Here is a 12659-nt window from a genome sequence, read left to right on the forward strand (position 1 = left end):
CAAAGATAACTTGCCTGAAGGCTTCTTCTTCTTCTTCTGCGTTCGTGGGCTGCACCTCCCACGTTCACACGTATGTACACGAGTGGGCTTTTACGTGTATGACCGTTTTACCCCGCCATGTAGGCAGCCATACTCCATTTTCGGGGGTGTGCATGCTGGGTATGTTCTTGTTTCCATAACCCACCGAACGCTGACATGGATTACAGGATCTTTAACGTGCGTATTTGATCTTCTGCTTGCATATACACACGAAGGGGGTTCAGGCACTAGCAGGTCTGCACATATGTTGACTTGGGAGATCGTAAAAATCTCCACCCTTTACCCACCAGGCGCCATCACCATGATTCAAACCCGGGACCCTCAGATTGACAGTCCAACGCTTTAACCACTCGGCTATTGCGCCCGTCGCCTGAAGGCAAAATGAATTTTGTCTTGAATACGGCCCCAGGTGGCTTTCAGCTGTCTGTATGAATGGAACGGGTACTTGGCTTGTAGTCAAATATCTCAAAAACCATTTCACCAATTTTCACCACCATCATCATTGACTGAACTGTCTGATGAACCCTGTGCAGATTCGTTGATGTCTGGGTCATGATCACTACCAGAATCCATAAATACTTTGTTCCCAGAACTTGCTGAACAGGTAGCATCTGATGTTTAGCCATACTGATGGTGAAAAAACACAGAAAATACACTGAATGTGACTGGTTTCCACCTCTGAACTGACACATGCAGACACAGCTAGAAATACTGTAGAAGTTATGTTTCCTTTGCTTGCATTTCATGCGTGTTTACGAATGTGGAAAACGTTTTACTGAGACAAAATCTGATGCTCAAACACTGCTTGGGTGCAAATTCCTTAAACTCTTTTAAAGGGTTCAACCAGTCAACAACACCCATGTATCAAACACAACATAAAATTCTCAAAAACTGCATACGCACGTTCAAAACATATCAAAATAATGTATAAAATTATAATACAAAGAAAGTAACAATAAACCCACCTCTTACATTGGTATACAATGTGTGTGGGTGGGTGTGAGTGTGTGTGGGTGTGTGTGTGGGTGGGTGTGAGTGTGTGTGGTGTTCACAGCAGTTATTAAAAATAAAACACAAAATCAATTTCAGAACAGTATGGCCGAATATTTACCACCTGGATATTCTAAACAGGTACGTTTTTCAAGGGGATTGAAAACCCTTATACATCAAACAAAGAGCATGTACGTTTACTCTTTGTGGTGAGACACACTGCACACTCCCTCTCTCCCATACACACAAACACATACAAACAACACCTGCACACACACTGACACACACACACCACACACACACACCTCCATACACACACACACACAGACGTAACAACACACACACACATGTAACACAACACCCCCTACACACACACACACACCTCCACACACACACAGACGTAACACAACATACACACACATGTAACACAACACCCCCTACACAACACACACCTCCACACACACACAGACGTAACACAACACACACACACACATGTAACACAACACCCACTACACAACACACACACACACAGTGACAAACACACCTGTGACATGGGGTCGCAGAGTGCAGCTGGGGCCTGTGTGTTGGTGCTGAGCTCAAAGACGTCGTGCATGGCGCAGCGAGTCACATGATCCTCCACCCGACTGGCCCCCACCACCTGGGGGTGGTTGTGCACGTGCACCACCCCATACTGCTCTGAAAACGCCCAGGGTAGATCTTCAGTTTCAACTCCTCAAGGAGGTATCACTATCTGTTGTACTGCTCTGAAAACATCCAGGGTAGGTCTTCAGTTTCAACTCCTCAAAGAGGTATCACCATAATGCTGTACTGCTCTGAAAACACCCAGGGTAGGTCTTCAGTTTCAACTCCTTAAGGAGGTATCACTATTATGCTGTACTGCTCTGAAAACACCCAGGGTAGGTCTTCAGTTTCAACTCCTTAAGGAGGTATCACTATTATGCTGTACTGCTCTGAAAACACCCAGGGTAGGTCTTCACTTTCAACTCCTCAAGGAGGTATCACTATTATGCTGTACTGCTCTGAAAACACCCAGGGTAGGTCTTCAGTTTCAACTCCTCAAGGAGGTATCACTATTATGCTGTACTGCTCTGAAAACACCCAGGGTAGGTCTTCAGTTTCAACTCCTCAAGGAGGTATCACCTTAATGCTGTACTGCTCTGAAAACACCCAGGGTAGGTCTTCAGTTTCTTCTTCTTCTTCTTCTGCGTTCGTGGGCTTCAACTCCCACATTTACTCATATATACGCGAGTGGGCTTTTTACGTGTATGACCGTTTTTACCCCGCCATATAGGCAGCCATACTCCGTTTTCGGGGGTGTGCATGCTGGGTATGTTCTTGTTTCCATAACCCACCGAACGCTGACATGGATTACAGGATCTTTAACGTGTGTAGTTGATCTTATGCTTGCGCATACACACGAAGGGGGTTCAGGCACTGGCAGGTCTGCCCATATGTTGACCTGGGAGATCTTAAAAATCTCCACCCTTTACCCACCAGGCGCCGTCACCGTGATTCGAACCCGAGACCCTCAGATCGAAAGTCCAACGCTTTAACCATTCGGCTATGACGCCCGTCGGTCTTCAGTTTCAACTCCTCAAGGAGGTATCACTATTATGCTGTACTGCTCTGAAAACACCCAGGGTAGGTCTTCACTATCACTTTCTCACGGAGGCATCACTATCACTGCATTCAAACAAATCCATAAAACACCACACCACATCAGCTGGGCAGATGGCTGACCAGCAGCATAACTCCGCCTGTCAGGCCTTGAGTGCATGCGTGTATTTGTATTTGTATTTGTATTTCTTTTTATCACAACAGATTTCTCTGTGTAAAATTCGGGCTGCTCTCTCCTGGGAGAGCGCGTTGCTACACTACAGCGCCACCCTTTTTTTTTTCTTTTTTTTTTTCCTGCGTGCAGTTTTATTTGTTTTTTCCTATCCAAGTGGATTTTTCTACAGAATTTTTGCCAGGAACAACCCTTTTGTTGCCGTGGGTTCTTTTACGTGCGCTAAGTGCATGCTGCACACGGGACCTCAGGTTTATCGTCTCATCCGAATGACTAGCGTCCAGACCACCACTGCAGGTCTAGTGGAAAGGCAGAAAATATCGGCGGCTGAGCCGTGATTCGAACCAGCGCGCTCAGATTCTCTCGCTTCCTAGGCGGACACGTTACCTCTAGGCCATCACTCCACTTGTTTACCTGCTGGACTGGACTGCTACTTCTACAGAACTTTGCCAGAGGACAACACTTACGCTGCCATGGGTTCTATTTCAGTGTGCCAAGTGTGTCCTGCACATGGGACGTTCGGTTTATTGTCTCATCCGAATGACCAGACGCTCAGTTTGATTTTCCAGTCTAACTTGGGAGAAAGGGCGAGAGCGGGATTCAAACCCTGACCCTCACAGACACTGTACAGGCAGATAAATGTCTTGACCACTCTGCCACCGCTCTCTCAAACGGGAGCTGGGGTGAAACATCATCATCATCATCTCATCATCTGCGTTCGTGGGCTGCAACTCCCACGTTCACTCGTATGCACATGAGTGGGCTTTTACGTGTATGACCGTTTTTACCCCGCCATGTAGGCAGCCATACTCCGTTTTCGGGGGTGTGCATGCTGGGTATGTTCTTGTTTCCATAACCCACCGAACGCTGTCATGGATTACAGGATCTTTAACATGCGTATTTGATCTTCTGCTTGCATATACACACAATGGGGGTTCAGGCACTGGCAGGTCTGCACATATGTTGACCTGGGAGATCGTAAAAATCTCCACCCTTTACCCACCAGGCGCTGTCACCCTGATTCAAACCTGGGACCCTCAGATTGACAGTCCAACGCAACGCTTTAACCACTCGGCTATTGCGCCCGTCAGACGCTCAGTTTGATTTTCCAGTCTAACTTGGGGAAAGGGTGAGACCAGGATTCAAACCCAGACCCTCACAGACACTGTACAGGCAGATAAATGTCTTGACCACTCTGCCACCTCTCTCTCAAATAGGAGCTGGGGTGAAACACTTATTTACCACTGTACTGTTCTGTTCTGAAAACATTAGAGTATTAGAGTTCAACACTACGTTTTTTTTTATGAGATTGACAAAATCATAAGTTGGGCCAAAAGCAATGTGAGAGATGTGTGATCAATGGTTTCTCCACTGTAATGGAACATTCATTTACAACTTAATGTGTGATCAATGGTTTCTCCACTGTAATGGAACATTCATTTACAACTTAATCTTTTGTGACAATAAATGCCCCCTTTCACACTGAAGGTGTATCCCAGTAAAAATAGAAACGTGTACTTTTAGAAATACATATCATTCAAGAAATAAGAGCCACACACTACTTCAATACAGGTTAACATTAAACACCAGGTAAAGGATGGTGGCAGATTCTATTTGGCATTATGTAATCGGCTGGGCTATAAGCAACATACCTTCGCATCAAAAACCACAAACTGAAACTCATCATCATTTGTCAACCGTCATGCACAACCTGAACCCTCACCAAACACCGAAGAAACCGACGAAAACGACGGCGTCACCAGACTATCGTCCACAGGGGGCACCACCTTGGATCCCTTCACCCCCACCCCCACCCCTCTCTCCTTGTCTCTCCGCTGTGGGGCCGTGGGAGCCTTTCCTTTCTTGCTCGCACGCACGTCCCCCTCTTCCAGAAAACTCAACGCTTCCGTGGCACTTGTCTCCTCAAACCAGCCACCACCACCACCACCATCGCTGATGCCGACTCTCAGTTTCCGCTGACGTGTGGTGGGTTTCGATGAGCGAGCGCTCTTCTCTGACTCGGAGTCAGAACTGCGGTGAAGGGGTTTGGCGGGTGGTTGTGCAGATCTTCTGGCTGTGTGAAGACCGGATGTGGAGGGTGTGGGCTGGCTGATTTTTGCTGGGGTCTTGGGCGTTGCTGGCTGCTTCTTGCTCTCCTCCTCGTCAGATACTAAAGGAAGGTGGGGGAAGAAAAAAAATCAGGACTGCTTAACGTGACACAGACACTCTCATGATCACGCTATGTGCTCACATCATACAACTTACACATATACAACACACACGCCTAGGTGTTTTCACGTGCTTACACAAGAAAACTGGGTTTGGCTGCCTTCATGGTAGTATAAAAATGGTTACACACTTGTTGATAGAAGCGAACATGATAACATAAGCCTACAAACATAGAAGAAGAAGATAGGTATACTCACGCATTCACAGATCACACACACACACACATACATACACATACACACACATTCATACACACACACACACACACACACACTACTTCTTCTTCTTCTTTTCCCTTAACTCTGTGAAGACGTGTTGTAGCACTGCACAGAACAGTGCACCAGATTCCTCCTGGTCTGTTGGTTTTGTGTCAAAGCCTGGGTCTCTACAAATGGTCACACACACACACACACACACACACACACACACACACAGCACAACACTGCTGCTTTGTGTCTATTTATGTATAAACCTGCCCAAAAAGAAGGTTAACTCATTCTACCCCACAGTTACATGCCTGCTATAACTCCCTTGGACCAGCACTACATGAGACAACTGCAGTACAAAGTAGTGTGCTTTATTAAAACGGTGAAAACTGATGGAGGATTGTTGATTTTATCATGTAAACAAAGCTTTGTTTTCATTCTTCCGGAATCTGTAACTGCTTCAGTTTAGAACGCCAACTGATCACAGCAAGAATAAACGAAATTAGAACTCAGTGTTGGTACGAGAATACTCACACCTGGTACACAGGGGAAGTAATCATGGTATGAGTTAACTGGTACCTGGAGTGGAACGAGTTTATTTCCAAGCAGTGAAACCACAAAGCACATGACACCACCCACATCGCACTGCTTCACCTTCATCAAAGAGGTCCTTGAACGCATTCAGCGTCTCCTCATCGCTGGACCCTTCATCCAATTTCCTTCGACCATCGTCGTCATCAGAATCGTCCACAGTGGAGCTGTCCTCCGTGCCTTGCTGTTCTCGCCACGAGGGGATGTAGTCCGCCATGTCATGGCCCGCGATCCCTGCCTCCATCTTGGCGTTTCTCTGCAAGCAGAGCGGTGGTGGAGATCTTCAGTTTTATATCTTTCTACACTGAGCGATACCAGACCTTCATTTTGGCATGTCTCTGCAAGCTTTGTAGTGGTGGAATTCTTCTTCTTCTTCTTCTGCGTTCACTCGTATGCACACGAGTGGGCTTTTACGTGTATGACCGTTTTTACCCTACCATGTAGGCAGCCATACTCCGTTTTCGGGGGTGTGCATGCTGGGTATGTTCTTGTTTCCATAACCCACCGAACGCTGACATGGATTACAGGATCTTTAACGTGCGTATTTGATCTTCTGCTTGCATATACACGCGAAGGGGGTTCAGGCACTAGCAGGTCTGCACATATGTTGACCTGGGAGATCGTAAAAATCTCCACCCTTTACCCACCAGGCGCCGTCACCGTGATTCGAACCCGGGACCCTCAGATTGACAGTCCAACGCTTTAACCACTCGGCTATTGCGCCCGTTGGTGGAAGTCTTCAATTTTTCATCTTTCCACTCTGATATCAGACTATTTTGGCATTTCTCTGCAAGCTTGGCTAGTAGAAGTGATATCATCAATTTGACTTCTTTCCAATCTGAGTGATATCAGGCCTTCATTTTGCTATTTCTCTGCAAATGTAGGAGCGGTAGTAGTCTTTAATTTTACATCTTTCCACCTTGAGTGATACCATACCTTCATTTTGGCATTTCTCTGCAACCATTTTCAGTGGCAGAAATCTTCCATTTTACATCTTTCCACCTTGAGTGATACCATACCTTCATTTTGGCATTTCTCTGCAAGTGTAGCAGCGGTAGAAGGCTTCAATTTAACATCACTCCACTTTAAGTAGTAATGGTAGTAGCCTTTAATTTTTCCACATGGTTTCAGTGCTAATATATCAAATTAATCAAACTAACACTGTTTAAAAGATGTAACTGCTCTAAGTGTTCAAATTTCCATGAAATGTATAGGCAACACATTCTTCGTTGTCATCAAGATTAAGCAGTTCAACAGCGAATTAAAAAAATGAAAACACTGATAATATCTTCTTCTTCTTCGTTCGTGGGCTGCAACTCCCACGTTCACTCGTATGCACACGAGTGGACTTTTACGTGTATGACCATTTTTACCCCGCCATGTAGGCAGCCATACTCCGTTTTCGGGGGTAACTGATAATTTCAAAGTGTGAGGAATGTGCACAGCATTTGTAGTATGAATGCTCCACATCTCACAGCTCAAAACCTGTCATCTACAAAACATGACATGGCATCAAAACACTCAGCTGGCCCGAAATCAGCTGAATACTGAACTGAGTGATGAACAGCACTGTGCTGAACAGGACCATCATATCAAGCACCAAACATGATTTTGTCAAAAAGCATGTCATTTGCCAGTTGTGGCGTTATTTCTTTGCAGTCTATGGCTGTACACAGTACAAGACAAAATACAATATAGAAATATCAAGTGCAGTTCCTAATGGGTATTGTTCAGTCTGGATCAACACAATGGAATCTGTCTTTAGACAATGAAGAAAAAAATCATACAACTGCAAATTTTTTTTGTTTTTTAAAGGAAAAAAAGTCATACACTTTCAACAGATTATTCTTCTTTTATTATTTTATTTTTTCATTACATACATATATATATTTTTCTCACATGCAGTTTCCACAGCTTTCTTTAGCACACACACTAACACAAGAACACACTCACACACACACACACACTCATACACACAGACACACACACATGTCCCGCATCCCTGACCTGAAATCGTCTTCAGCGTCGACAATTTTCAGCAGTCCATTGCTAATGTACAAATTCTTTCAAATTCTTGTTAAATAGTCCAGTTGGTTCACTGTATAGTTGTTAGCTTTTCATTACAAAGATGTCATATTGTTATGTTGGTTTTTTTTTAACCAATTATTTTCAGTATCTAACACACACACACACACACACACACACACACACACACACACACACACACACACACACACAAACACACACAATTGCATGTGTACACAGTAATTTCTTTTCCCTCCCTTGATTTTTTCCCTACCCTCGTCTAATATCACTTATAGTGAAATATGTTAAACTAAAGAACGAACGAACACAAAGAAACACACTCACTCACACACATATCACACACCCACACACACACTGCAACACCCACACCTCTACTGTTACAGGTAACACCATAATCAGGAACCTTCATGCAGTTCCGAATTCACCAATCTATGACAGCCACACCAATTACCACACACCCTCACACCCACAAACACACTCACACTCTCAAACACCACCACACCCCCACACCACACACCCTCACACCCACAAACACACTCACACTCTCAAACACCACACACCCTCACACCCACAAACACACTCACACTCTCAAACACCCCCACACCCCCACTCCACACACCCTCACACCCACAAACACACACACACTCTCAAACACCACCACACCCCCACACCACACACCCTCACACCCACAAACACACACACACTCTCAAACACCACCACACCCCCACTCCACACACCCTCACACCCACAAACACACACACACTCTCAAACACCACCACACCCCCACACCACACACCCTCACACCCACAAACACACACACACTCTCAAACACCACCGCACCCCCTCACCACACACCCTCACACCCACAAACACACTCACACTCTCAAACACCACCACACCCCCTCACCACACACCCTCACACCCACAAACACACTCACACTCTCAAACACCACCACACCCCCACACCACACACCCTCACACCCACAAACACACTCACACTCTCAAACACCACCACACCCCCACACCACACACCCTCACACCCACAAACACACTCACACTCTCAAACACCACACACCCTCACACCCACAAACACACTCACACTCTCAAACACCCCCACACCCCCACTCCACACACCCTCACACCCACACACACACACACACTCTCAAACACCACCACACCCCCACACCACACACCCTCACACCCACAAACACACACACACTCTCAAACACCACCACACCCCCACACCACACACCCTCACACCCACAAACACACACACACTCTCAAACACCACCACACACCCACACCACACACCCTCACACCCACAAACACACTCACACTCTCAAACACCACCACACCCCCACACCACACACCCTCACACCCACAAACATACACACACTCTCAAACACCACCGCACCCCCTCACCACACACCCTCACACCCACAAACACACTCACACTCTCAAACACCACCACACCCCCTCACCACACACCCTCACACCCACAAACACACTCACACTCTCAAACACCACCACACCCCCACACCACACACCCTCACACCCACAAACACACTCACACTCTCAAACACCACCACACCCCCACACCACACACCCTCACACCCACAAACACACTCACACTCAAAATGTCCATGGTGAGGCAGGAGTCCCCGGTACGTAACCTGAACATGTTCCTGATTCCGAACAGCTCCCCCTGGTTCTCTGCGTCCCCCTGGACACCATGGAAGTAGCGGCGAGCATTCTCCGTACCCACCACCACGTTGTCTAGTTGCTGAAATACATCATCGCTACATATGCACAGTTCAGTGACGCAGGAAGATGATTTTTTGGGGGCTTACATATGTGTGTGTGTGTGATGCTTGCTGCGATGCATCTTCACTACACATGCACAGATCAGTGTTGCAGGAAGATGATTTTTGGGGGTGTCATGTGTGTGTGTGTGTGAGTGTGTGTGAGTGTGTGATGTTTGCTGCAACACATCATTGCTACACGTGCACAGTTCAGTGACGCAGAAAAATGATTTTGGGCTCGCATGTGCGCATGCGTGTGCGTGTAAGAGTGGAAGTCTAACAATATGACATTTCTGTTCCACAGCATTTCTGTTCCAATATGACCTTTTTCTTCTGTCCTCTCAATGTATAATACTTCTTCAGTGTATTCATGGATCGGATCATGAACTGCGTACAGGCCAAGCACTGGTAAAGGGACTACATTTTCATATCTGCTTGTGTTAACTGTCATAGGCACAGTACCAAACACACTGCAAAACCTCCAATGAAGGTGGTACATGGATGAAACAAAGCGAAAAGGAGAAAATGTTTCATCACCTGCAGACAGACCATCAGACTCACACAAACAATGCACATAACAAGGCCAGGAAGAATGAACTAATAAAAATGTTGATCCAAATATTGATGACTGTCTTTTGATTATGTACCGACTAACATCATTTTGGACTATGGAATCAGTCTTTCTCAGTGGTCATACATCAGTTTCAGTTTCAGTTTCAGTAGCTCAAGGAGGCGTCACTGCGTTCGGACAAAACCATATACGCTACACCACATCTGCCAAGCAGATGCCTGACCAGCAGCGTAACCCAACGCGCTTAGTCAGGCCTTGAGAAAAAAAACAACAAAAAAAACCAACAACAAAAAACAAAAAACAAAACAAAAAAAAACGGGGGAATAAATAATAGATAAGCTTGCATAAATAAATAAATAAATAAATAAATAATTATAATATAGAAAAAGGTAGTAGTAATAATATTAGTAATACTAATAAAATGATAATAATAAAACATAAATAAATAAATAAGACAACAATGGTGATAAATAAGCGAATAAATGTAAAATATGAAGAGCTGATATATATAGAGATACATACGTCAGCTCTCTAAAAGTAGCAGTACAAAGCAGCCACTTCTCCTCTGCCCAATTAGTTCAGAGGCACACTGAAATTCATATATATCTTTTGCAGCAAAAAGATTGGATATCCATCCTGACTAAAAAAAAAATAATAAAAAAATAAATAAAAGAAAGAACCATCCTCATGCAAACTAAAGTCTGTTCTAATAATTCTCAAGCAGCTGTCAGCTTTGTATATCACTGTCTGAACAAAGAACCCTCACAGATGAGAGCTGATTGGTGGTGGGAATTACAAGAACAGATTATGAAAAGATATAGAAGGAAAGTGCATTAGAAATAGGGGTAAGCAGGCAGTGGGAATACAGACTATGGAAAGAAACAGAAGGAAACACGCAATTAGAGATGGGAGTATGTGGGTAATGAGAATTACAGAATAATAATAATAATAATAATAATACTGCTACTACTAATAATAATCATGGTATTTATGTAGCGCTGAATCTTGTGCAGAGACAAATCAAAGCGCTTTCGCACCAGCCATTCACACGCATGCATATCTCTATAACTGGAGAAACTGAAGACAAGGAAGAGGCAGGGAAGGGAGGTGGGTTTTAAGGCCAGACTTGAAAGAAGTAGAGTGTGGCGACTTGATGACGCGAAGGAGGAAGTTCATTCCAATTGCAAGGTCCAGAGACAGAGAAAGAACGGCGGCGATTGTAGTGAGCGAGATGGAGTGTAAAGGTGAAGGCAGCCGCAGAGATAGAAAGGGGCGGATTTGTGAATACATTTATAACATAGAGTAACAGAAACAGACAATGGAAAACAACAACAACAACAAGAAACAGAAGAAAACATGCAATTAAAAATCCTCCTATTGTGGCAAAGAAGTACACTGCATTACCTGTTTGTAGATCTGTCTGAGGTAGATGTTCTCTTCAATGGAGCCGGCAGAGATCAAGCGGTACACCTCCACATCCCGTCTCTGTCCAATCCTGTAGGCTCTGTACCACACAACAAACAACTATCTGTCCAATCCTGTAGGCTCTGCACCACACAACACAACAACTATCTGTCCAATCCTGTAGGCTCTGCACCACACAACACAACAACTATCTGTCCAATCCTGTAGGCTCTGCACCACACAACACAACAACTATCTATCCAGTCCTGTAGGCTCTGCACCACACAACACAACAACTATCTGTCCAATCCTGTAGGCTCTGCACCACACAACACAACAACTATCTGTCCAATCCTGTAGGCTCTGTACCACACAACACAGCAACTATCTGTCCAATCCTATAGGCTCTACACCACACAACAAACAACAATCTATCCAATCCTGTAGGCTCTACACCACACAACAAACAACTATCTGTCCAATCCTGTAGGCTCTGCACCACACAACAAACAACTATCTGTCCAATCCTGTAGGCTCTACACCACACAACAAACAACAATCTATCCAATCATGTAGGCTCTACACCACACAACAAACAACAATCTATCCAATCCTGTAGGCTCTGCACCACACAACACAACAACTATCTGTCCAATCCTGTAGGCTCTGCACCACACAACACAACAACTATCTGTCCAATCCTGTAGGCTCTGCACCACACAACACAACAACTATCTGTCCAATCCTGTAGGCTCTGCACCACACAACACAACAACTATCTGTCCAATCCTGTAGGCTCTGCACCACACAACACAACAACTATCTGTCCAATCCTGTAGGCTCTGCACCACACAACAACTATCTGTCCAATCCTGTAGGCTGTGCTCCACACAACAAACAACTATCTCTGCCCACGTACAGTGCAGATACTCATTTAAGCAAATTTCAAGACTTAAATAATTCTTCACTCT

The 12659-nt window shown here is 45.0% G+C and overlaps 1 protein-coding gene across 4 annotated transcripts in view; it reads right to left on the bottom strand.

Moving 5' to 3' along the window:
- The window catches only part of LOC143294538 (uncharacterized), a 49710-nt gene that overhangs the window by 5961 nt on the left and 31090 nt on the right, over positions 1–12659 (bottom strand). For all 4 annotated transcript variants that reach the window (XM_076605913.1, XM_076605912.1, XM_076605914.1 and 1 more), the window contains 5 exons: positions 11689–11788; positions 9542–9694; positions 5929–6121; positions 4563–5009; positions 1574–1725 (listed from right to left, as the gene is read on the bottom strand). In XM_076605913.1, the coding sequence (XP_076462028.1) occupies positions 1574–1725; positions 4563–5009; positions 5929–6121; positions 9542–9694; positions 11689–11788 (1045 nt within the window). The remainder of the gene's footprint in view (positions 1–1573; positions 1726–4562; positions 5010–5928; positions 6122–9541; positions 9695–11688; positions 11789–12659) is intronic.

The sequence above is a fragment of the Babylonia areolata genome, chromosome 20 (assembly GCF_041734735.1).
Source record: "Babylonia areolata isolate BAREFJ2019XMU chromosome 20, ASM4173473v1, whole genome shotgun sequence".
Taxonomy (NCBI): Eukaryota; Metazoa; Mollusca; class Gastropoda; order Neogastropoda; family Buccinidae; genus Babylonia; species Babylonia areolata.